Here is a 24,489-nt window from a genome sequence, read left to right on the forward strand (position 1 = left end):
TGAACTAGCGCTATCCCTGGTGCTGTACTAGTGCTATCCCTGGTGCTGTACTAGCGCTATCCCTGGTGCTGTACAAGCGCTATCCCTGGTGCTGAACTAGCACTATCCTGGTGCTGAACTAGCACTATCCCTGGTGCTGAACTAGCGCTATCCCTGGTGCTGAACTAGCACTATCCCTGGAGCTGAACTAGCGCTATCCTTGGTGCTGAACTAGCACTATCCTTGATGCTGAACTAGCGCTATCCTTGGTGCTGAACTAGTGCTATCCTTGGTGCTGAACTAGTGCTATCCCTGGTGCTGAGCTACTGCTATCCTTGGTGCTGAACTAGTGCTATCCTTGGTGCTGAACTAGTGCTATCCCTGGTGCTGAGCTACTGCTATCCCTGGTGCTGAACTAGTTCTATCCCTGGTGCTGAACTAGCACTATCCCTGGTGCTGAACTAGTGCTATCCCTGGTGCTGAGCTACTGCTATCCTGGGTGCTGAACTAGCGCTATCCTTAGTGCTGAACTAGCACTATCCTGGTGCTGAACTAGCTCTATCCCTGGTGTTGAAGTAGCACTATCCCTAGTGCTGAAATGGCGGCTGTTGTGCAGTTTAGGCTGGAACTTACCTCGGGGCTGACTGTGCGTTTAGGCTACAGCTAAGGCAACATTAAGTCATTTACTTGGTTCTTGGAATGTGTTGCTAAGGTTATAGGCCACAAGTCAGCATACTGTGTTTGAGGAGAGCCACACCTTGAGCATGTAAAAGAACCCATCACACTTACCAAAAACAGTAGGGGTCCTTCCCTTTGTGAGTGGATTTGATAAACCCTTCTGGATATGCAGCTTGTACTCTTTGGATTTTATTGGAATTGCAACAGTGCAAATACACGTGGGACACAGGCAGCTATTGCTGATGTCGTGACCCACACACATAATATAGCCTTTTATACACTTGGCTGGAGTGGGGAAAGTCGTGTTAAGTCCCTTTTTCCCAAGGGCACAAGATCGGTGGCATCAGGGGATTCGAACCCGGGACCCTTGGGTTCTGGGCCAAAAACCCTGCCGTTACGCCATCGTACAAACCTTCTGTACTCTTCTGTACAAACCTTGCGTGTTACGCCATGAACTGGTTTACCGGGTATGCAATACAAACAAATACAACCAACCTGTGATACTATACTATATGCAGGCTCAGGGCAATATAAGGTCATAGATCTGCCCACTGTGCACAGGTCATGAGTCATAGGTGAGCCCACCATGCTTCACAAGTCATGGTTCCTAGGTCATACCACTTTGCAATACAGGTCATAGGTTAAAGGCCAGCCTGTGTCCAGCTGCAGTTCAGGGTCATTCCCACGGTTACACCCTGGCTGCCATATTGATCCCTTAATTGCCTCCACACCATAAAGGCCAACTGCCGCTGTCGGAGGCAATAACCTGCAGATTGCTGTGGGCCTAGGGGAAAATGGTGTGTTTCATGTAACGGTCTGGAAAAGAATAAGGTCAGTAGGTAGGATATGATGATGAGTAGGTAGGAAATATCTTCTTCTACTGTCGGCCAATTTGATCAAACAAATGCAGTTTAACACCAATGTACAAGACTGAAATGCATCAGGGCCCAGGTTTCCAACATCATATTGTAATCATACAGATATACATGGTGCAAGCTCAGGTGTATTAATAAACTTCAAAACAAAGAGTTAAGTTACACTGTTTAACTATTTAATGCTTTAATCTGGTAAGAGAGTGTGAAATACAGCACATCTGTTTCGTATTTCATCACTCGGATCAAACATTTCATGTCCCTTACCAGCAATCGACCCCCCCCAATAAAGGCTAGTGTCAGTCGGTTAACCGGTTTCCCTAAGCCTTCTCGGCGTCGCTACTTCTGCTGCAGTTTTCTGTGGGAGCCCTGCAGGTTTACAACATGCTCCACTGGAGGAGAGGGAATTGACGCGGCACACAGCCGTCGGATCAATGTTTCATTTTCGTCTCTCCACAAAAACTCATCACGACCGGGAAACATCTACATTTTCCGCAGCCGTGAATCCAACTCCATCAAAACCACTCCACAGATTCTGCCATAAAGCATTTTCTAACTCCTTGACTGCTGAACTTGCACAGTTATCTGCTTGGTGCAAAGATTTATGATTAATATTGGTAGAACGTATCAACAATGGTAAGACGTGAACACAACATGGGGTAGGGACTTTCCTGAGTAGCCTTCGTAACCCCTGCTTCTCCTATTGGGTCAGTTAGTCCTAACACTTAGTGAGCAGTTGAGCTGGTCTCACGATGTTTCTGACCTAGGGAGACGAGTCGCTGTTACAGGAATACAGGTATATATATGTAACCCGTAACCTCTGAGTGGCCTTTGTGTCACACCTTGAAGTGACCTTCGGGTCTTGTCACGTGGTGACCATTGAGTGAAAAAAACACAACATTCCAGCTGGTCACCAGTGTCTTGATAATGCAGCTGTAGCTCGATTGGTCGCTGCCTCACAGTCGAGCTCCTTGTTCCATTCAGCTGGCAACTTGGAGACCCCGGTTCGAATCTGGGCAAGGGAATCCTGGTTGGAGCTGCACTCGTCTTTCAGAAGGGATGTAAAATGGGGGTTCCTGTGATTGAGGAGGTGCCTTGCAACTGAGGCACTTTGAAACGCACTACAACAGCCTCATTACTCAGATGGGTACCTACTGGCTGTACTTCAGATGAAGGCACTACAACAGCCTCATTACTCAGATGGGTACCTACTGGCTGTACTTCAGATGAAGGCACTACAACAGCCTCATTACTCAGATGGGTACCTACTGGCTGTACTTCAGATGAAGGCACTACAACAGCCTCATTACTCAGATGGGTACCTACTGGCTGTACTTCAGATGAAGGCACTACAACAGCCTCATTACTCAGATGGGTACCTACTGGCTGTACTTCAGATGAAGGCACTGCAACAGCCTCATTACTCAGATGGGTACCTACTGGCTGTACTTCAGATGAAGGCACTACAACAGCCTCATTACTCAGATGGGTACTCTCATCTCCCAAATAAACGTACCGGTACGTTTATTTTTTTCAGCCTCAAAATCCACCCAGTACGTTCTTATTTTGGACGGTACGTTTATTGTTTTTTTGAAAATCCATCGGGGCTTTGCTTACCAGAGATCCCCCTTATGTCGAAAGTTTAGTTTTTTTCCCATATTTCCCCGATATTTTTGCTCCTAAATCGCTATTTTTCGACCAACTGACGTGGATTTCCCCGCCGATACAATGACCCGACATTTGTGAAACCCTGACGGTACTAACATATCCGTCGATCTCGCTACAAAGTAACGTTGTTATTAGGAGAAAATAAGACAGCATACTGAAGTTTTGAAATGTATTTTTCATATAAACAACTTTGACAGTCTCTGTTTAGATCGTAAACCAAACACGCTGATCAGAAAAGAAATTACATGTATATGCCAGCGGCGCACAGTGTTTCATGTACACATGTAAGATTACTCACGTGAGATCAAGGAGGTTAAAATACAGCCTTTCCCAAAAACTTTGAAAAGCTAAAAACAACACCTTGTAAAAATTGTGTCTTAGCATTAGAAACTGTATAATCACTTTTAAAATATACTAGAACATTTCATTCCTACCACAAACATGTACATTTAGTCCTTCGAAAATCGCCACTGTGACAGTAAAGACGCATGGCAGTGATAGTCCGTGGGAATGTTTCTCATACATGGAAGAGCTCACCTCGAAGAAGGGGAAACAACTTTTTTTGATCTATAAATAAAACTCCTTTGCCTCAGTCAGAAATGTGCATGACAATTTAACAAATATAATTTTTCATAGTAAAGTCTATACACAAAATTAGATTGCAATCTAGTCACTGTTATTATCTCATAAAAATGCTTTTAAAAAGATCACTCCTCTACAGAGAGAGTGCCGAGGCTTTCCAAGAATTTTGGGTGTAAGCCCCGCCCCTTACTGTGTTGGTGCCGCTACCATGGCTACTGTCTGGCTCACCCTTTCACAGGCCCTTTGATGTGTAACATGAGAACCCTGTGGTTTGTTGCCACCAAACCTCCATGTTGCAACATTGTACAGGCCTGAGGTATCTAATTGACAAATTTGTTGACAATTTAGTCTCTCAAAATGAAAGTTTTTTTCTACATACAAGGGTAATTTTTGGATTTGAAATTATTTGGATAGCAACAACACTGAACCAAGGACAATATATGATAATATCCTTAACATTATATAATATATTATAATGTGATTTTGTTCTATATGCAATGCATGACACGATAAATGGCAAGTTCCTCCTTTTCTGTATGGCTTTTACAAATAAGTAATACTTTCACTGAGCATATATTCAGTGATTTTCTAGACGTTGATACATATCTGAAAAAAGAGTAGACTCTGAAGGTGCGAAGTGAACTGAGAAGTTTGGCGACTACTTGTGTTTGATAATGTCACTCTATACAATTTTCCTTGATCACTTGCTTCAATTTCCAAGTAGAAAATGCATGTATCATGTACATTTTCACTTGTTGAAAATTGAAAGCACCGTTGACCCCCGGTTAGGGGTCATAGCGGGGAACCTATGCCCAATTTTTCCAAAAATTTTGCATCATACTATACATTTAAGTGTTACAAAGAGTAGGGGTCCTTCCCAGTGTGAGTGTATCAAACCTTACAGTCTAGTCAGGGTTGACATCTTGAAAACGTGATAGTCACCTGTAATGTCAATCTTTCCACAAATGTGGTAAATCTCAATAAGTAAATCAGGCATAAATGAATAAAAAGCACCTACCTGCTTATCATCTCCTTTCCCAAGGACAGATTAGTAGCATCACTAGCATGGACACAGTTTATGTGTCAATTTGGTCATTTTCCAGGGGGTATGTTTATTCCGGGGGGTACGTTTATTAGATTTTGAAGATTTGTCCGGGGGGTATGTTTATTCCGGGGGGTATGTTTATTTGGGAGATGAGAGTACCTACTGGCTGTACTTCAGATGAAGGCACTACAACAGCCTCATTACTCAGATGGGTACCTACTGGCTGTACTTCAGATGAAGGCACTACAACAGCCTCATTACTCAGATGGGTACCTACTGGCTGTACTTCAGATGAAGGCACTACAACAGCCTCCTTACTCAGATGGGTACCTACTGGCTGTACTTCAGATGAAGGCACTACAACAGCCTCATTACTCAAATGGTACCTACTGGCTGTACTTCAGATGAAGGCACTACAACAGCCTCATTACTCAGATGGGTACCTACTGGCTGTACTTCAGATGAAGGCACCACAACAGCCTCATTACTCAGATGGGTACCTACTGGCTGTACTTCAGATGAAGGCACTACAACAGCCTCATTACTCAGATGGGTACCTACTGGCTGTACTTCAGATGAAGGCACTGCAACAGCCTCATTACTCAGATGGGTACCTACTGGCTGTACTTCAGATGAAGGCACTACAACAGCCTCATTACTCAGATGGTACCTACTGGCTGTACTTCAGATGAAGGCACTACAACAGCCTCATTACTCAAATGGTACCTACTGGCTGTACTTCAGATGAAGGCACTACAACAGCCTCATTACTCAGATGGGTACCTACTGGCTGTACTTCAGATGAAGGCACTACAACAGCCTCATTACTCAGATGGGTACCTACTGGCTGTACTTCAGATGAAGGCACTACAACAGCCTCATTACTCAGATGGGTACCTACTGGCTGTACTTCAGATGAAGGCACTACAACAGCCTCATTACTCAGATGGGTACCTACTGGCTGTACTTCAGATGAAGGCACTACAACAGCCTCCTTACTCAGATGGGTACCTACTGGCTGTACTTCAGATGAAGGCACTGCAACAGCCTCATTACTCAGATGGGTACCTACTGGCTGTACCGCAGATGAAGGCACTACAACAGCCTCATTACTCAGATGGGTACCTACTGGCTGTACCGCAGATGAAGGCACTACAACAGCCACATTACTCAGATGGGTACCTACTGGCTGTACTTCAGATGAAGGCACTACAACAGCCTCATTACTCAGATGGGTACCTACTGGCTGGACTTCAGATGAAGGCACTACAACAGCCTCATTACTCAGATGGGTACCTACTGGCTGTACTTCAGATGAAGGCACTGCAACAGCCTCATTACTCAGATGGGTCCCTACTGGCTGTACTTCAGATGAAGGCACTACAACAGCCTCATTACTCAGATGGGTACCTACTGGCTGTACCGCAGATGAAGGCACTACAACAGCCTCATTACTCAGATGGGTCCCTACTGGCTGTACTTCAGATGAAGGCACTACAACAGCCTCATTACTCAGATGGGTACCTACTGGCTGTACCGCAGATGAAGGCACTACAACAGCCTCATTACTCAGATGGGTACCTACTGGCTGTACTTCAGATGAAGGCACTACAACAGCCTCATTACTCAGATGGGTCCCTACTGGCTGTACCGCAGATGAAGGCACTACAACAGCCTCATTACTCAGATGGGTACCTACTGGCTGTACCGCAGATGAAGGCACTACAACAGCCTCATTACTCAGATGGGTCCCTACTGGCTGTACTTCAGATGAAGGCACTACAACAGCCTCATTACTCAGATGGGTACCTACTGGCTGTACTGCAGATGAAGGCACTACAACAGCCTCATTACTCAGATGGGTACCTACGGGCTGTACTTCAGATGAAGGCACTGCAACAGCCTCATTACTCAGATGGGTACCTACTGGCTGTACTTCAGATGAAGGCACTGCAACAGCCTCATTACTCAGATGGGTACCTACTGGCTGTACTTCAGATGAAGGCACTACAACAGCCTCAATACTCAGATGGGTACCTACTGGCTGTACTTCAGATGAAGGCACTGCAACAGCCTCATTACTCAGATGGGTACCTACTGGCTGTACTTCAGATGAAGGCACTACAACAGCCTCATTACTCAGATGGGTACCTACTGGCTGTACTTCAGATGAAGGCACTACAACAGCCTCATTACTCAGATGGGTACCTACTGGCTGTACTTCAGATGAAGGCACTACAACAGCCTCATTACTCAGATGGGTACCTACTGGCTGTACTGCAGATGAAGGCACTACAACAGCCACATTACTCAGATGGGTACCTACGGGCTGTACTTCAGATGAAGGCACTGCAACAGCCTCATTACTCAGATGGGTACCTACTGGCTGTACTTCAGATGAAGGCACTACAACAGCCTCATGACTCAGATGGGTACCTACTGGCTGTACTTCAGATGAAGGCACTACAACAGCCTCAATACTCAGATGGGCACCTACTGGCTGTACTTCAGATGAAGGCACTACAACAGCCTCATTACTCAGATGGGTACCTACTGGCTGTACTTCAGATGAAGGCACTACAACAGCCTCATTACTCAGATGGGTACATACTGGCTGTACTTCAGATGAAGGCACTACAACAGCCTCATTACTCAGATGGGTACCTACTGGCTGTACTTCAGATGAAGGCACTACAACAGCCACATTACTCAGATGGGTACCTACTGGCTGTACTGCAGATAAAGACACTACAACAGCCTCATTACTCAGATGGGTACCTACTGGCTGTACTGCAGATAAAGACACTACAACAGCCTCATTACTCAGATGGGTACCTACTGGCTGTACTGCAGATAAAGACACTACAACAGCCACATTACTCAGATGGGTACCTACTGGCTGTACTGCAGATAAAGACACTACAACAGCCACATTACTCAGATGGGTACCTACTGGCTGTACTGCAGATGAAGGCACTACAACAGCCTCATTACTCAGATGGGTACCTACTGGCTGTACTTCAGATGAAGGCACTACAACAGCCACATTACTCAGATGGGTACCTACTGGCTGTACTTCAGATGAAGGCACTACAACAGCCTCATTACTCAGATGGGTACCTACTGGCTGTACTTCAGATGAAGGCACTACAACAGCCTCATGACTCAGATGGGTACCTACTGGCTGTACTTCAGATGAAGGCACTACAACAGCCTCATGACTCAGATGGGTACCTACCGACTGTAATGCAGATGAAGGCACTACAACAGCCTCATTACTCAGATGGGTACCTACTGGCTGTACTTCAGATGAAGGCACTACAACAGCCTCATTACTCAGATGGGTACCTACTGGCTGTACTTCAGATGAAGACACTAAGAGGCCTCATTACTCAGATGGGTACCTACTGGCTGTACTTCAGATGAAGGCACTACAACAGCCTCATTACTCAGATGGGTACCTACTGGCTGTACTTCAGATGAAGGCACTACAACAGCCTCATGACTCAGATGGGTACCTACTGGCTGTACTTCAGATGAAGGCACTGCAACAGCCTCATTACTCAGATGGGTCCCTACTGGCTGTACTTCAGATGAAGGCACTACAACAGCCTCATGACTCAGATGGGTACCTACTGGCTGTACTTCAGATGAAGGCACTACAACAGCCACATTACTCAGATGGGTACCTACTGGCTGTACTGCAGATGAAGGCACTACAACAGCCTCATTACTCAGATGGGTACCTACTGGCTGTACTTCAGATGAAGGCACTGCAACAGCCTCATTACTCAGATGGGTCCCTACTGGCTGTACTTCAGATGAAGGCACTACAACAGCCTCATTACTCAGATGGGTCCCTACTGGCTGTACTTCAGATGAAGGCACTACAACAGCCTCATGACTCAGATGGGTACCTACTGGCTGTACTTCAGATGAAGGCACTACAACAGCCACATTACTCAGATGGGTACCTACTGGCTGTACTTCAGATGAAGGCATGCGCACTGCAACAGCCTCATTACTCAGATGGGTACCTACTGGCTGTACTTTAGATGAAGGCACTGCAACAGCCTCATTACTCAGATGGGTACCTACTGGCTGTACTTCAGATGAAGGCACTACAACAGCCACATTACTCAGATGGGTACCTACTGGCTGTACTGCAGATGAAGGCACTACAACAGCCACATTACTCAGATGGGTACCTACGGGCTGTACTTCAGATGAAGGCACTACAACAGCCACATTACTCAGATGGGTACCTACTGGCTGTACTTCAGATGAAGGCACTACAACAGCCTCATTACCCAGATGGTACCTACTGGCTGTACTTCAGATGAAGGCACTACAACAGCCTCATGACTCAGATGGGTACCTACTGGCTGTACTTCAGATGAAGGCACTACAGCAGCCTCATTACTCAGATGGGTACCAACTGGCTGTACTTCAGATGAAGGCACTACAACAGCCTCATTACTCAGATGGGTACCTACTGGCTGTACTTCAGATGAAGGCGCTACAACGGCCTCATTACTAGTCAGATGGGTACCTACTGGCTGTACTTCAGATGAAGGCACTACAACAGCCTCATTACTCAGATGGGTACCTACTGGCTGTACTTCAGATGAAGGCACTACAACAGCCTCATGACTCAGATGGGTACCTACTGGCTGTACTTCAGATGAAGGCACTACAACAGCCTCATTACTCAGATGGGCACCTACTGGCTGTACTTCAGATGAAGGCACTACAACAGCCTCATTACTCAGATGGGTACCTACTGGCTGTACTTCAGATGAAGGCACTACAACAGCCTCATGACTCAGATGGGTACCTACTGGCTGTACTTCAGATGAAGGCACTACAACAGCCTCATTACTCAGATGGGCACCTACTGGCTGTACTTCAGATGAAGGCACTACAACAGCCTCATTACTCAGATGGGTACCTACTGGTTGTACTTCAGATGAAGGAACTACAACAGCCTCATTACTCAGATGGGTACCTACTGGCTGTACTTCAGATGAAGGCACTACAACAGCCTCATTACTAGTCAGATGGGTACCTACTGGCTGTACTTCAGATGAAGGCACTACAACAGCCTCATTACTCAGATGGGTCTCTACGGGCTGTACTTCAGATAAATATGATAGAGCTAAACAAAGTATGAAATCATGGGAGCAGGAAATGTCTTCTAGTCACCTACAGTTCTCCCCCAGACACCTGGGAAGGTAAACAACACCCAGCACGAGGAACAGGCATAAACAACACCCAGCACATGAAACAGACTTTCAGGGCTCAGATGAAATCCAATACATCCTGACAGTGGAACAGGAACATATTTCAGCATGATTTACAGGGAAGTGTCATATTTCAGCATGATTTACAGGAAGGTGTCATATTTCAGCATGATTTACAGGAAGGTGTCATATTTCAGCATGATTTACAGGAAGGTGTCATATTTCAGCATGATTTACAGGAAGGTGTCATATTTCAGCATGATTTACAGGAAGGTGTCATATTTCAGCATGATTTACAGGGAAGTGTCATATTTCAGCATGATTTACAGGAAGGTGTCATATTTCAGCATGATTTACAGGAAGGTGTCATATTTCAGCATGATTTACAGGAAGGTGTCATATTTCAGCATGATTTACAGGAAGGTGTCATATTTCAGCATGATTTACAGGAAGGTGTCATATTTCAGCATGATTTACAGGAAGGTGTCATATTTCAGCAAGATTTACAGGAAGGTGTCATATTTCAGCATGATTTACAGGAAGGTGTCATATTTCACCATCTTTACAGGGAGGTGTCATATTTCACCATGATTTACATTGAGGTGTCATATTTCAGCATGATTTACAGGGAGGTGTCATATTTCAGCATGATTTACAGGGAGGTGTCGTATTTCAGCATGATTTACAGGGAGGTGTCATATTTCAGCATGATTTACAGGAAGGTGTCATATTTCAGCATGATTTACAGGGAGGTGTCATATTTCACCATGATTTACAGGGAGGTGTCATATTTCACCATGATTCATACCCGGCCTCCTCCCGGCTCAATGATGCGTCCATCTGCTCATATCAATAATTGAAGGCGGGAGATTCTGCATGGGATGAAGGTTTCACTTACTCATGACCACGTTCTGGTGGAGTTCTGGAATGTTCTGTGAGTATTCTGGGAGTGGGAGAGTTCTGTCAGAATTCTTGGATAGTTCTGTCAGAATTCTGCGATAGTTCTCTATGGATTCTGGGATAGTTCTGTCAGAATTGTGGGATAGTTCTGGCAGAATTCTGGGACAGTTCTGGCAGAATTCTGTGATAATTCTGTCAGACAGTTTTGCCAGAATTCGGAAATTTCTGGCAGAATCCTGGGAGAGTTGGCCATGTCCTTATCAACACCTGCATATTCCTTACCATGTCCTACATCATAATTACACTCATCCACTCGACTGGCCTGTATACTTCTAAGAAAGTAAGATTTTGAGGTATATTACTTCTCTTCTCTTTGGCATTCCAGTCTAAGGACACCATCTAAAACTAATAGAACTATCTGTCCGGAGTTATAGTGCCATCACCTACATTCTAGTCACCAGGAGAGAAAAGAAATACCCGATCGTGTCTAATGTGCGAACAAGCTCGCTGATACACCAACGATGTGGAAATACCACGTGGTGCAAATACCTTGTGCTAGCCCTGGAAAATAGCAACTACCATAACTTAAGAATTGCAAGTTTTGGTATAGTCAACTAAGGGCAGGTATGAATACTATCATCATCATGTATAATATAATATGCAGGCAGGATACAGTGTCAAATATATCAACAGTCGGCTATTCCAAGATTAGGGTGTACACATGAATTACATATCGTACAGTCAGAATATATTGAAATATCAACAGTAACAATATTTTCATTTGACAGCCTGAGGCAAAGCTGAGACTTCTCCCTCTCTTACTCCAGAGGTCACCTGGACTATAGAATAGAACTAGAACCTTACCATGAACAAACAACTCTCAGGTGCCGTTCACTCGTAGATCACAACATTTGCTGCTTCTTCCAGCTGAGCCACCTCCAAATGGCTGTTAGTTAGGTAATATCTACTTTATTGTTTTGTGTTTATTGCTTTACATTTAGTGTTATATATTGATTATGTTTTGTAGTGTGTGGTGCACAACACTAGCATTCGCTGCCTGGTTGTACATGGTACTGTGTTGTTGCAATTCAAAGTCAAGGCTAAGTGATAGAAAGATAGTCCAAAATAACCTCAGTTTGTGTTGCCAGAGAGAAACACACATGAGAAACGTTACAATATTGTCTTCGCCCATCTGTTTGGAGATTACATGTCCCTATCGATTGTGGAAAGTGAAAGTGCTGGTCCATTGATGATGTGTCTGACCCCACAGCTACTCTAATAAACCCAGAATAGACCAGGCAACCTGCCAAGGAACGGATCACTTTCACTCTCACATGATCACTTTCACTTACCTCCTATCTTCTCGAACTCCAGGTCGCTGTCATCTGTATCCATGTCCGCATCGGACGTCTGGCAGGTGCTAGTGGTAACACTGTCCTCTGACCTGTACCATTTGTCCTCTGACCTGTGACACTTGTCCTCTAACCTGTGACATTTATCCTCTGACCTATGATACTTGTCCTCTGACCTATGACAGTTGTCCCCTGACCTGTGACATCTGTCTTCCAACCTTTGGCATTTGTCCTCCAACCTGTGGTATTTATCCTTAGACCAGTAGTATTTGTCCTCTGACCTGTGACATTTGTCTTTTGACATCTGACATTTTGGTTGAACCGCATTATCACGGACAGTCCTAACACCAGCCTTTCTCCTGACCGGGGATGAGGGGTCAGAGTTCGCTTTAGCCTTTCTCCTGACTGAGGGCGAGAGGTCAGAGTTCACTTCAGCCTTTCTCCTGACAGGGGGTGAGAGGTCAGAGCTCGCTGCTCCCTGTAGCCTGGTCAGGTTTTCCATTTTGATTTTCTCAAACCTGGGCGCCTGGCGCTGGAACCCCCGGAGCAGTGCCTCCATCTAACGGTCCTGATGGGAGACAGAGAACAATGTCAGCGTTAGGTAGAGGGTTGGGAGACACAGGGAACAATGTCAGCGTTAGGTAGAGGGTTGGGAGACACAGGGAACAATGTCAGCGTTAGGTAGAGGGTTGGGAGACACAGGGAACAATGTCAGCGTTAGGTAGAGGGTTGGGAGACACAGGGAACAATGTCAGCGTTAGGTAGAGGGTTGGGAGACACAGGGAACAATGTCAGCGTTAGGTAGAGGGTTGGGAGACACAGGGAACAGTGTCAGCGTTAGGTAGAGGGTTGGGAGACAGAGAGAACAGTGTCAGCGTTAGGTAGAGGGTTGGGAGACAGAGAGAACAATGTCAGCGTTAGGTAGAGGGTTGGGAGACAGAGAGAACAATGTCAGCGTTAGGTAGAGGTGCTGGAACAGTGCTGCTGGGAGACACAGGGAATAAGTTATTTTTACTGGAGCGTGGACATCTCTGTCTGTGCTATGCTGTGTGCAGGATACAGACAGTAGTTCAGGCATTGTCACATCACTGCTGGTGGAGCGTTTGTGCAATGGTGTAAACATCAGCCTGGTATAACAACAACAACAACAGCAGCATGGTGTCTATCCCATCACAGCTGCCGAGTCTTTCAGTCATCGGACTTTCCGCAAATTGTATCATCATATTTGCGGAGAGGAGGAAAGCTATACGATGGACTGACAGCAGGCAGGTGAACACAGTTTCCCCGTGCAAGGCGGATACAGAAAACCCGCACATACCAACATCATGATTCCCACCTTACCTGCCAGCCTCCCGCAGTCATAGCTGCACCTCATAATCCTCCATTCACGGAACTTCCACACCGCCCAAACTCGTGTTAGTTGCAGTTCGCTCCCCCGAGTTCCTACATTTGTCAGTCGGCCAGCCGCCCGGACTCCCACATTTACACCGCCCGACCTCCCGCAAACGTTCTCTCGCTGTTCCTAATCAAATTCCATCGCGGAAAACTCGCACTCAGAAAATCAATAACAACACATCCAGGACGCGGCCTGCATACTAAACCGTCGGCATCCGGCACACACACTAAAACCCGCCCAGCTGTCGGCACAAACACCACCTACCACTGCGCTCTGTAGCTCACCTTCAACAAAAAGTCATCCTAAAATCTACCCACCGTTATATCGGGGCGTTTGTGTCGGGAAACAGCGCACACCGCGGGAAGACACGACGTCCCAGCGCTGCAGACTGCCGCCATAGCCATTTAAAATCCCATAACCTCTGACCCTGCCTTCCCATAATGCCCCGGTCTGGGTTCTACAGGAAAACGACAGTTTGGCAAAATAATTCATATTCATCTGAAGTGCGCATGCGCATGGTGCCATCTGAGGGAGGAGGCAAGGGTCGGACAAAATAGAATTAACTCCTATCAATAAATTTATAATTCCTAAACAAAGAATGACTAAAAGTCGGCCATTGTGGCGTGTCCGTTCATTCTGGTTGCTTCGGTTACTGTAAGAATCTCTGAAAGAAAGCCCTGGTTGGGGCCGCATGTGTCTAGATCTGGTGACGTTTATAAGATTCGTTACTCATGCATACTGTAAATTCAGTTATTTCTGTCGGGACATAATTTCGCGGTACAAGGGGAAATGAAAAGAGCGGTCTAAACTGGAACAGTCCTACCTGACCGAAAATTCTACTCTACTCTACTCATGATGTTTTCACAGTGATCTAAGTTCGCGGTTGGAACAACTCTGTTGTACAATAGTAACACACGACCATACATTGGGTGCGCAAAGTCACGGTGTCATGAATTGGCATTGAGAGGTCAACACAAAAACCTTGAAAACAAAATCAACGTAAACATGTCAGGATTGACAGTATATGAATGGAAAGGGTTCTTGCATTGTCGTTAAGTGGCCTGTTCTGACTAGGCAGGTAAATTTTACGTATCTGCTTTTCCTACAGCGCTGAAGAAGGTAAAACCTGCATGTAATTCGCGTTTTGCTTGTACCCTTGCAGGTACGGAGAACAGCTAAACATGTATTTCAGACCTGCATCATGATTATAATTTTCATCATGAATGTTGATATTATTTAAACAGCCAGCTTCAGACAATCAACACCAGCGATTGCGCAGGACTAATCGTGGGTTGTTTGTCACACGGCATTACGGATCAGTTACCGACGGACGCACCCTGCAAGAACAACAGCAACTGAGGCGTTCTACACAAGTTCCCGCCCAGAAAACGCCAACTGGAGCTATTCTGACTGGTTTAAGGTATGTTTCTGCCACTGGATACACTTTAAAGGTGAATCTGCTGTGAAGGCAGTTTGTTATACTTTGATTAGGGCTGAATTCTCCAAGCAGATGTTGGGGTGAAAGATTATGACGTTTTATGACTGGCAAGGGTGGATAGCTGTCAGAGAAGCCAAATTGTCAGAAAACGTTTAACAATCTCCGACCCCACATCTGCTTGGAGAAGGTTTAGTTCTGAAGAGGGGAACAGGTGTTGCTGCGCGCTGACGCTTTCATTGCGTCATGATTAGGGGTGGGTACCGGTACAAACAATTCAGGTCCGGTCCAGGTCCAGGTCCAGAGGGTCAGGTCCAGGTCCGGACCTGTACCTGTACCTGATTATAGTAGTGTCGCAGTACATCATATTTTGGAGAGCGAGACACACGCAAAAGTCTCCAAACGTCATGTCTGGAACGATATAATTTCTTAGGTTTGCAGTTTGTCTCAAAATTATAATTATACTCTTCTCGCCGTCTGTTTACTATTCCTTTAAGTGTTTCTAGGTATGATTCACAGCTAACGTCTTCGAAAACGAAGTTAAATCTGCTGTTTTGTATTTTCTTAGACCGGTTATGTGGCCGCCTGGTACTATGAATTTTCTAATCGGTCCATAGGCCGGTCCACTGATCTTTTTACGGACCGGTTTTTTTGGACCGGTCCATTAGGAAATACCGGTTTTGTACCGGTACACGGTACCGGTACCCACCCCTAGTCATGATGTACACCTGGGACCAATTCTGCCAGAAGAGGAAAGTTCAGACCGACCATGCAACCTTGAGTCCGTCCTAAATGGTTCTCAGGCCTGTTGTGACGTAGCCCGGTAAGCATACCATCGGGAGCTCCCCGGTATCTTTACGGTGCTGGGAGTGATGCCCGCCCGCCCAGGCAGGTTGTCGCAGACGGGGCGTGGTTTTGCAGGCGTGGCTTAATTAGTTCGCTCTACGGTCGGCGATAGCTCCATAGGCCAGCTAAAAAGACAGGCTAACAGAAACAGGCCAATACTTAGCAGACTGGGCCCGGTAGAACATAGCCTGACAAATCGCGCTCCTAGCGGCCGGCCGGTCCTGTAACCGCCATCATTAACCTCCGCCTGAGAGCTTGTAAACACAGGCTAGGTAGAACAGACCTTAGCTGACCCGTAAAGACTGGTGACCAGCTTAGTTGTAATGATATTTTTCACTCACAAGGCTTCAATTGAACTTACTGCAGCTGTCACAGTTTAGTTGTCGACACTTAACTAGCGGTTTTGTTCAATTGTATAATTTAGACGAGGATGTTTCCAAAATAGGCAAAGGCAGGTGAATTTTTGTTGAGAAGAGTTCTTCTGCTGATTTCTTCATCTCTAAGATCCAAATGGAGTCCTTAAAACATTAGCAAAAAGAGTAAACAACCTTCCAAGAGCAGCTTCAGACAATCAATCAAACGGGACTGCACGATAATTACCGGGGTGGATGCCGGTCTTCAGGTCTATTTGTTTGATCTGGGGGGAGGGCCATGTAATTTCAATTCAAACCCGACGCTCTGACGACCGGCGAATAGTGTACAGTCCCTAAAACCACAGTAGTCTAATATCGTTTGTTACATACTATAAGGTCCTATAAGAGAGTTACTACTGAAGCACGTATCCTACACCCACGACAGAAAGCACTTTCTTAATCAGTCAAAAGGGACTTCAGAAAACTCTCAGTTTTAGGATACACCAATTCCATTTCTTGTTTTTTGACACTATAAAGTTTTGCATGAGGTTAAAATGAATACAATGTGCTGGGAGGACAATTTGAGTCTAATCATTTATTTCTCCCAATGTCAACCGAGACTTTCCCCTCATATCTGCGAATCTCTTCTCACTTCTCACATAGTCGCACGCGAAGCGCGTTTAAAAGCCGATCAAATCTCGTGTAAAAGCCGCGCGATTCCCGACTAAAACGAGTATAAAACCAGGCGCATGCATTTCTCTGTGGGCCTGCTAACAGCCTTTCTTGCTAATTAAGGGTGTTTTTTTTTTCAGACAACTTTAATTTATGTGTATTCAAACTCGTGTAGGTCAAGGCCGTTCAACAGCTAGTTCTGGAACTACAGAGGCATTTTTGTGTCAATCTTTAAAACGGATAACTAAAGAAAGGGCGGATTTTTATGTTTTTGGTCATGTAGGTAGCTTATACAGAAATATTGACAATAAACTACAAATTATGCAAAATAGGGCTAATATTGCACAATCGATCATACTGGTGTTTTCCATGTATCTTTTGTCCATCGCATGTTGTTGTCTCGATTTTGTGTTGAAGATAACTTTTGACGTCAGGAAGAAGTGATGTTTTAGTGCCCCCTAGCAGGTACTCTGGGAACAGCAGGGGCGTTTTGAAGAAAACTGGAAAGAGGAACAATATACTAGTTTAGGCATGCATGTAACTCAGACAGAGATGTACACAATTAGATGAAAAGTATGCAAAGCAATGCTTTATTTGCATAATAAATGAGGGAATTCTATAATTCCAGACAGCGTTGTCCATGATACGACGTCAATTCATGTCGTGTTTCGAATTTCAGAAACTAAGCACTGCTCATCAAGGACTGGGGGTTCAAAGTGCCCGACCGAAGAGGTGGAGCAATCGAAACAATTCCCTTGTAAGTTGTATGCCTGTAGTAAATATCATTTACGGACAATGCGAGGTTTTCTTTTAATCAGATACCGACATGTGCTTACAACTGATTGATGAAATAGTTTTACACAGATTTCTTTAATGAGGAAATTCTGTAAATCCAATGCCTTCCATTATAGGACTATTAAACATATGACATATGTAAATGAGAAAGAGGAATATCGAAAGATATCAGTTATGTAAATAAATACAAAATCTGCATAATTGATGACAAAATACTACAAGTCCATATGGGTAGATGACGGGGATTTCATTCTTTCAGCACTTGGAAGTAAAGTAAACGTGGACATTAATTGACATAAATTAATGTTAATGAGGGCTTCTATCACATAATTTATGAGAAAATGATGCAATAGCCTTCTTTGCCAAGATAAGACGTTCATACTTTGAACAACCTGTATTATTTGATTAGAGAAGATGATCAACTGATATAATTCATGCAAATAAGGACCCTATTTGCTTAATAAAATGACAAACATTCATGATATGTCACTCGAAAAGGTTAACATCATGTGACGAGGGTATGCGGTCGTGGAACTCTAGTTGTAAATTAGATTTGGCCTTACAGAGGAGCTTGCTGTTCTGTTTAGGTGGCAGGGCATCATGGGAAGAAAGCTGCGACACCTTCTGATTTTCCTTCTCATCATCCTGGAGGAGGCCGGCATGCCGGAAGCTGGCTGCAGCTGTGCGCTATCATCACGCTGTAGCTGTACCAACCTCACAAGCATCCCGCAGAACCTCCCAGCATCCATCTCTAGGTTGGATCTGGAACGTAATCTTATCAAAACTGTAAATCGGTCTGAGCTGTTACGGTATGTGAATTTGAATCGTTTGAGTTTGAGAGAAAATTGCATTAGCGTTGTTGATTATTTCCCCAATCTACCCCAACTCCGAGAGTTGTACTTGAGCAAGAACAATATAACAAACATCCAGCCTGGTGCATTTGCAAATCTGCCCCGGCTTCGAAGGTTGTCACTGGCATCGAACCAGATCAGACAGATTCAGGCAGGTACATTTGCAGATTTACCCGAGCTACAATCGTTGTGGCTGACCAAAAACCAGATAAGCGAGGTTCAGCCCGGTGCATTTCCAACTCTTCCCCGGCTCCATACGTTGGCCCTGGACCCCAACCAGATTAAAATGATTCAGACTGGTTCATTCGCAAATCTAGCCAACCTTAACGCGTTGTGGCTGTGCGAGAACCAGATAAACATTATTCAGCCTGGTTCATTCATAAATCTAACCAACCTCGAAGTGATGTCCCTGTCCTACAACCAGATAACAATGATTCAGGCTGGCACATTTGCAAATCTTCCACGGCTACGACAGTTGTCTCTGAGCCACAACAAATTAAGAGAGATTCAGGCTGGTACATTTGAAAATCTACCTGGGCTCAAAGGTTTGCATCTGCCCAAAAACCAGATAACAGAAATTCAGCCTGGTTCGTTCGCAACTCTGCCCCGGCTGGAAAGGGTGTTGCTGTACGACAACCAGATAACAATGATTCAGGCGAACACTTTCGCAAATCTAGTCCACCTCAAAAGGTTGCTTCTGAATCGCAACCAGATAAAAACGATTTGGTCTGGTGGATTTGCAAATATGCCAGGGCTAACATTTTTGAGCCTGTCTTCCAACCAGATAACTAACATCCACTCAGGTGCATTTACAAACCTGTCCCAACTACAACATTTGGACCTTCAGAGCAACAATATGTTTGCCATTGCCCCTTTAGCTTATGGCTTGTCACCATCTATTCGTCGCTTAAACCTCGACGAGAACCCCTGGCATTGCGACTGTAGGATGCGTCCCTTCAGGCTAGATACGCCCACATTTCCTTCATTTAAGGACCAGATAGTCTGTGCCCAACCCGCAAAACTCCAGGGACAGAAGCTTGCAGACGTCAATCCTGAAGAATTGATATGTAAACAACCAACCATATCAACACTTCCTGTCGACGTCCCAACCCCATTCAGATCAACTGCAGTGTCAACAATTTCCTCATTCAGCAACACAGAAAGCAATGCTAGACCAACAGCGCATTCTGAAGGCCCCACACTGCCCCTTGTTAGTCCACTAGGAAGCAGTACCAGAGGTGACAATGACATCACCTCTCGCTATCACTGGTACTGCAAAACTAATACTGGCTCAGCAGCAGGTCTTGCAGGTAGAATATGCAAAGCAAGAGCAACACTACCTCCACCCCTCGAAACTACTTCAGACCAACCAGAAAGCAGAAGTTCTAACGGACCTGCTCCCAGTTCTCCCCTACTTGTTCTTATTTGCTCCATTGCTGGTTCAGTGACTGGCATTGTCCTGATTGGCAGCATCATTCTCACAATCTGGTACAAGAGGAGGACCAGGCACCCTCCTTTAGGGCTAAATCCTAATCATGTTGGTAGCAACGCAACCACAACAGTTTCTGTCATGACCAGTGGTCATGTTCGCAGGTATGAAGATTTTGATGATGATCAGACAGGGCAGGGCCAGTCTCAGGCCATCACTACACCCAACACAAACACCACAGCTGCTGGGGTAGTCAGTGGTCTGTATGAAGATATTGACACTCAACATCATCAGACAGAGCAGGGTCAGTCTCGGGCTATCACTCAAACACTGGAAGTTGGAAATCTATCAGATAACGAAGTGCTAGCGGCCTTAAAGTCAAATCCCATGTACGCAGATGTGAAAACACCACCAAGAAACCCAACAGCTACAGAAATAGCCAGTGGTCATGATCATAATCTGACAGGACATGGCCAGTCTCGGGCCATCACTAACGCCACCACAAGCGCCACAGCTTCTGAATTGACCAGTGGTGACGAACACTGGTATGAAGATATGAACCAACATAATCAGACAGGGCGGGGCCAGTCTCAGGCCATCGGTAAATCCAACACCAACATGAACAGCACAGATACGTTAGTAGCTAGTGGTTATGATCACCAGTATGAAGATATGAACAAAGTTAGTCAGACAGGGTATGGCCAGTCTCAGGCCATCACTGAATCCACCACACACACCACAGCCGCTTCATCTACTAGTGGCCATGGTCAGGCAGGCTATCAGGTTATTACCGAATCATCGGGCACTAAAAACCCATCTTATGGCACAGGACCGACACTCACCAACGAGCTGAATGCTCTGTACAACATTGAGGGCCAGTACCAAGCTATTGTTAAATCCCACAGAAACACCACAGCTGCTGTAGTGAGCAGCCATGATCAACTGTATTAAGATATAGACACCAAACCATTGGATAAGGTCAGCCTCACTACATCACTGAATTTAGCAAAATTCCACATCTGTATGAACAGCAGTGGGCATGCGCAGACAGGGCAGGGTGTGTCTCAGACCATCGCCGACTCTTCGGATTTTAAAAATGGAATTTTATGCAGTCTAAAAAATGTACTGCAGAGAAACCAGCAGTCTAAATGTACTACAGAGAAACACGCAGTCTAAATGTATTGCAGAGAAACCAGCAGTCTAAATGTACTGCAGAGAAATCCGCAGTCTAAATGTACTGCAGAGAAACCAGCAGTCTAAATGTACTACAGAGAAACACGCAGTCTAAATGTACTGCAGTGAAACACGCAGTCTAAATGTACTGCAGAGAAACCAGCAGTCTAAATGTACTACAGAGAAATCCGCAGTCTAAATGTATTGCAGAGAAACCATCAGTCTAAATGTACTGCAGAGAAATCCGCAGTCTAAATGTACTGCAGAGAAACCAGCAGTCTAAATGTACTACAGAGAAACACGCAGTCTAAATGTACTGCAGAGAAACACGCAGTCTAAATGTACTGCAGAGAAACCAACAGTCTAAATGTACTGCAGAGAAACACGCAGTCTAAATGTACTACAGAGAAACCAGCAGTCTAAATGTACTGCAGAGAAACACGCAGTCTAAATGTACTACAGAGAAACACGCAGATGGTGTCTAAATGTACTGCAGAGAAACCAGCAGTCTAAATGTACTGCAGAGAAACACGCAGTCTAAATGTACTGCAGAGAAATCCGCAGTCTAAATGTACTACAGAGAAACACGCAGTCTAAATGTACTGCAGTGAAACACACAGTCTAAATGTACTGCAGAGAAACACGCAGATGGTGTCTAAATGTACTGCAGAGAAACCAGCAGTCTAAATGTACTGCAGAGAAACACGCAGTCTAAATGTACTGCAGAGAAACCAGCAGTCTAAATGTACTACAGAGAAACACGCAGTCTAAATGTACTGCAGTGAAACACGCAGTCTAAATGTACTGCAGAGAAACCAGCAGTCTAAATGTACTACAGAGAAACACGCAGTCTAAATGTACTGCAGAGAAACACGCAGTCTAAATGTACTGCAGAGAAACACGCAGTCTAAATGTACTGCAGAGAAACACGCAGTCTAAATGTACTGCAGAGAAACACGCAGTCTAAATGTACTGCAGAGAAACCAGCAGATGGTACTTATGGCCTGCACTGCGACTGTACTACTAATCCTAACCTCTAATATTGAAAACAAACACAATTCTGATTGCAGGCAAAGAAGGCAAAAGGCTTGCACTTTTACAAACCTTAAGATTCAGGGTTTGCAAAATTAACCATAATGTACATACAAGCAAGTAGTTTGTGGGTTTTGGAGACTTTTGTAGTTCAGAACTATTGTTATAGTGTGTCAGAACTATTGTTATAGTGTGTCAGAACTATTGTTATAGTGTGTCAGATGGACTCAAGAAGGCACAGTCAGACCTGGCCGTCCAACCGCCGGGTGCAGCCAACCACCCCCAGTCATAAAGCATATAACAATATGGAGTTTGTAGCGTCTCTTGTAAATATGATTCCTGGGAGCATAGTGTATATTGTGCAAATGTGCTGGATTTATGCCAGCCACTGATCAACCCATTTGCCCCCCCCCCCCTCACCAACCATTTCCGCGATCGCATGAGTGGTTGCTGAGATCAGGTTTGACTGTGCCTTAAAGCTACGTTACGAATCATAGAATGTAAACCACAATATATAAAGTTACATTGCTTAGAGGGGCTTAAAGGAAGTTTGCATATTTGCGAAGGTTGTTTTTGTGGGCTTTTTGGAAAGGAAAATTAAAACTGAACGTTTGGTGCAGGAGCCTCACATGGCTTCTTGTTGCAGTTTTAGCGTTACACAAGTTTTGATGTTTTATCCAATAATCCACACTGCGTAGTTGTTAACATTAATAAGTATTACTCCACCAAGAACATGGAGTGTTTTGTCATTTTGTGTAAAGAATGGACAATTTGCGTTTTAAAAACTAGTAGCAGAGCAAGTACTGAGGAACCCATGAAAGTTTTAAAAACTAGTAGCAGAGCAAGTACTGAGGAACCCATGGAAGGTATAGATGACCAGTCACCTACGTTTGGAAATAGTCACCATCACTACTGAATGTTCTTAAATGGATGTGAGCAGCAGTAATACCAGCAGTAGGCAAATAGTAGCGAACAACCGCAAATCAACCGTACATATACATGTTCATGATGAAATGGCGCTGTAGCCGCATAGTTCCCGTTTAGACTAGTTTCGCCTTGTGTGTGGCTTTCTTAATGGTTAGGGCTCGAATGAGCAAGTACAGTGTGGTCTGACCTTTGTAAAAAGTGCCCAGGGTGACTTAACCAATCTTAGTTCAGCAAATATCTATGTAAAGCACCACATAACCTAATTTGACCGTTATACCGGCAGTAGTTTTCCAACTTTTAGTATTGTAACAATTGTGGTTATAACTATTGGTGTAATAGAAAATAGACGCAGAGAGTAACAAAAAGTGCTTCGTTGCCGTTAGGCTGTGTCAGCACTAGAAATGTGATGGAATGACAAAATATGCTTAAGAAGTTGTCATAACTGGACGTACTAGGCAAAACTTTGGTCTGGAGAATATTTGCAGTTTTAGCGGCCAAAATCCAAATATAGGGGCCTTTAAACGACACAGAAAATCCTAGAGCCGCTTGTTGTACTATGAATTGATTAAAGAATGGTTTATTTATCATTGTAAATCATGGCAGTCTGGCGCTGATGTGCTTTTCACAATGTGGTCTTAATGTACTAAGTACATATTTATCACGGCTGTGTAGAAAAAACATGTTTGTTCACATTTGAACGCATTGAGTTTTCACAACTACATCAATGTATTCACCTTTTAATGTTTTCAAACTTTTTGCATGAATGGTTGAATTGACCGGAACACTGAACAGAACAGATACAAAGATGAAGTAAATGATGATTGTGAAATTGTGAAAAATGAGAGTTGTTTTAAGTTTTGCTTCAATCCTAGAAGTAACCGAATCGGGAAGCGTTAATCTTGTAGCATGCGTAACTGGTGATGTGTACTATATGTCCTTTTATGGCAACTGTAAAAGCATCTTCTAAAACAAGAGATCCTAGAACCAAAACCTCCGTGATATGATTAAAGACGTTTGAAAACTGAAACTGTACATTTTTGTGGAATTGGTAAATTTCAACAGATTGATTTATACCTGATGCTCATCTCTACCGAACTTTCAAATGTCATGATTATTGAATTAAAGTCATCCATCACAAAAGTAATATGGTATTTTGTCATTAATGAGTGTTCAGTTGTAGGTGCGAACACGCACACACCATCCAAAACAGTCGGAAGTGAACCGCCTTCCCGGATGTAATCAGCTACGTGAATAAAGTATA

At 44.5% G+C, this 24,489-nt stretch overlaps 2 protein-coding genes across 10 annotated transcripts in view; one reads left to right on the plus strand and one right to left on the minus strand.

Annotated features, from left to right (window-relative positions):
* LOC136423644 (guanine nucleotide exchange factor DBS-like) overlaps positions 1-14,145 on the minus strand; it is a 161,788-nt gene extending 147,643 nt beyond the window's left edge. For 8 of the 9 annotated variants that reach the window (XM_066411901.1, XM_066411892.1, XM_066411893.1 and 5 more), the window contains exons 1-2: positions 14,033-14,145; positions 12,320-12,887 (exon numbers count right to left, since the gene is read on the minus strand). In XM_066411901.1, the coding sequence (XP_066267998.1) occupies positions 12,320-12,878 (559 nt within the window). In that variant the 5' untranslated portion in view covers positions 12,879-12,887; positions 14,033-14,145. Of the gene's footprint in view, positions 1-12,319; positions 12,888-13,660; positions 13,921-14,032 lie in introns of those variants that run through there. The other variant, XM_066411891.1, reaches the window with a different exon arrangement.
* Positions 14,146-18,663: 4,518 nt separating this feature from the next.
* LOC136423316 (uncharacterized) lies at positions 18,664-21,425 on the plus strand. The gene has a single exon (XM_066411439.1). The coding sequence runs from the start codon at positions 18,954-18,956 to the stop codon at positions 21,045-21,047; it is 2,094 nt and encodes a 697-aa protein (XP_066267536.1). The 5' UTR covers positions 18,664-18,953; the 3' UTR covers positions 21,048-21,425.
* The last annotated feature ends 3,064 nt before the right edge of the window (positions 21,426-24,489 follow it).

Source organism: Branchiostoma lanceolatum, chromosome 17 (genome assembly GCF_035083965.1).
Source record: "Branchiostoma lanceolatum isolate klBraLanc5 chromosome 17, klBraLanc5.hap2, whole genome shotgun sequence".
NCBI classification, from domain to species: domain Eukaryota; kingdom Metazoa; phylum Chordata; class Leptocardii; order Amphioxiformes; family Branchiostomatidae; genus Branchiostoma; species Branchiostoma lanceolatum.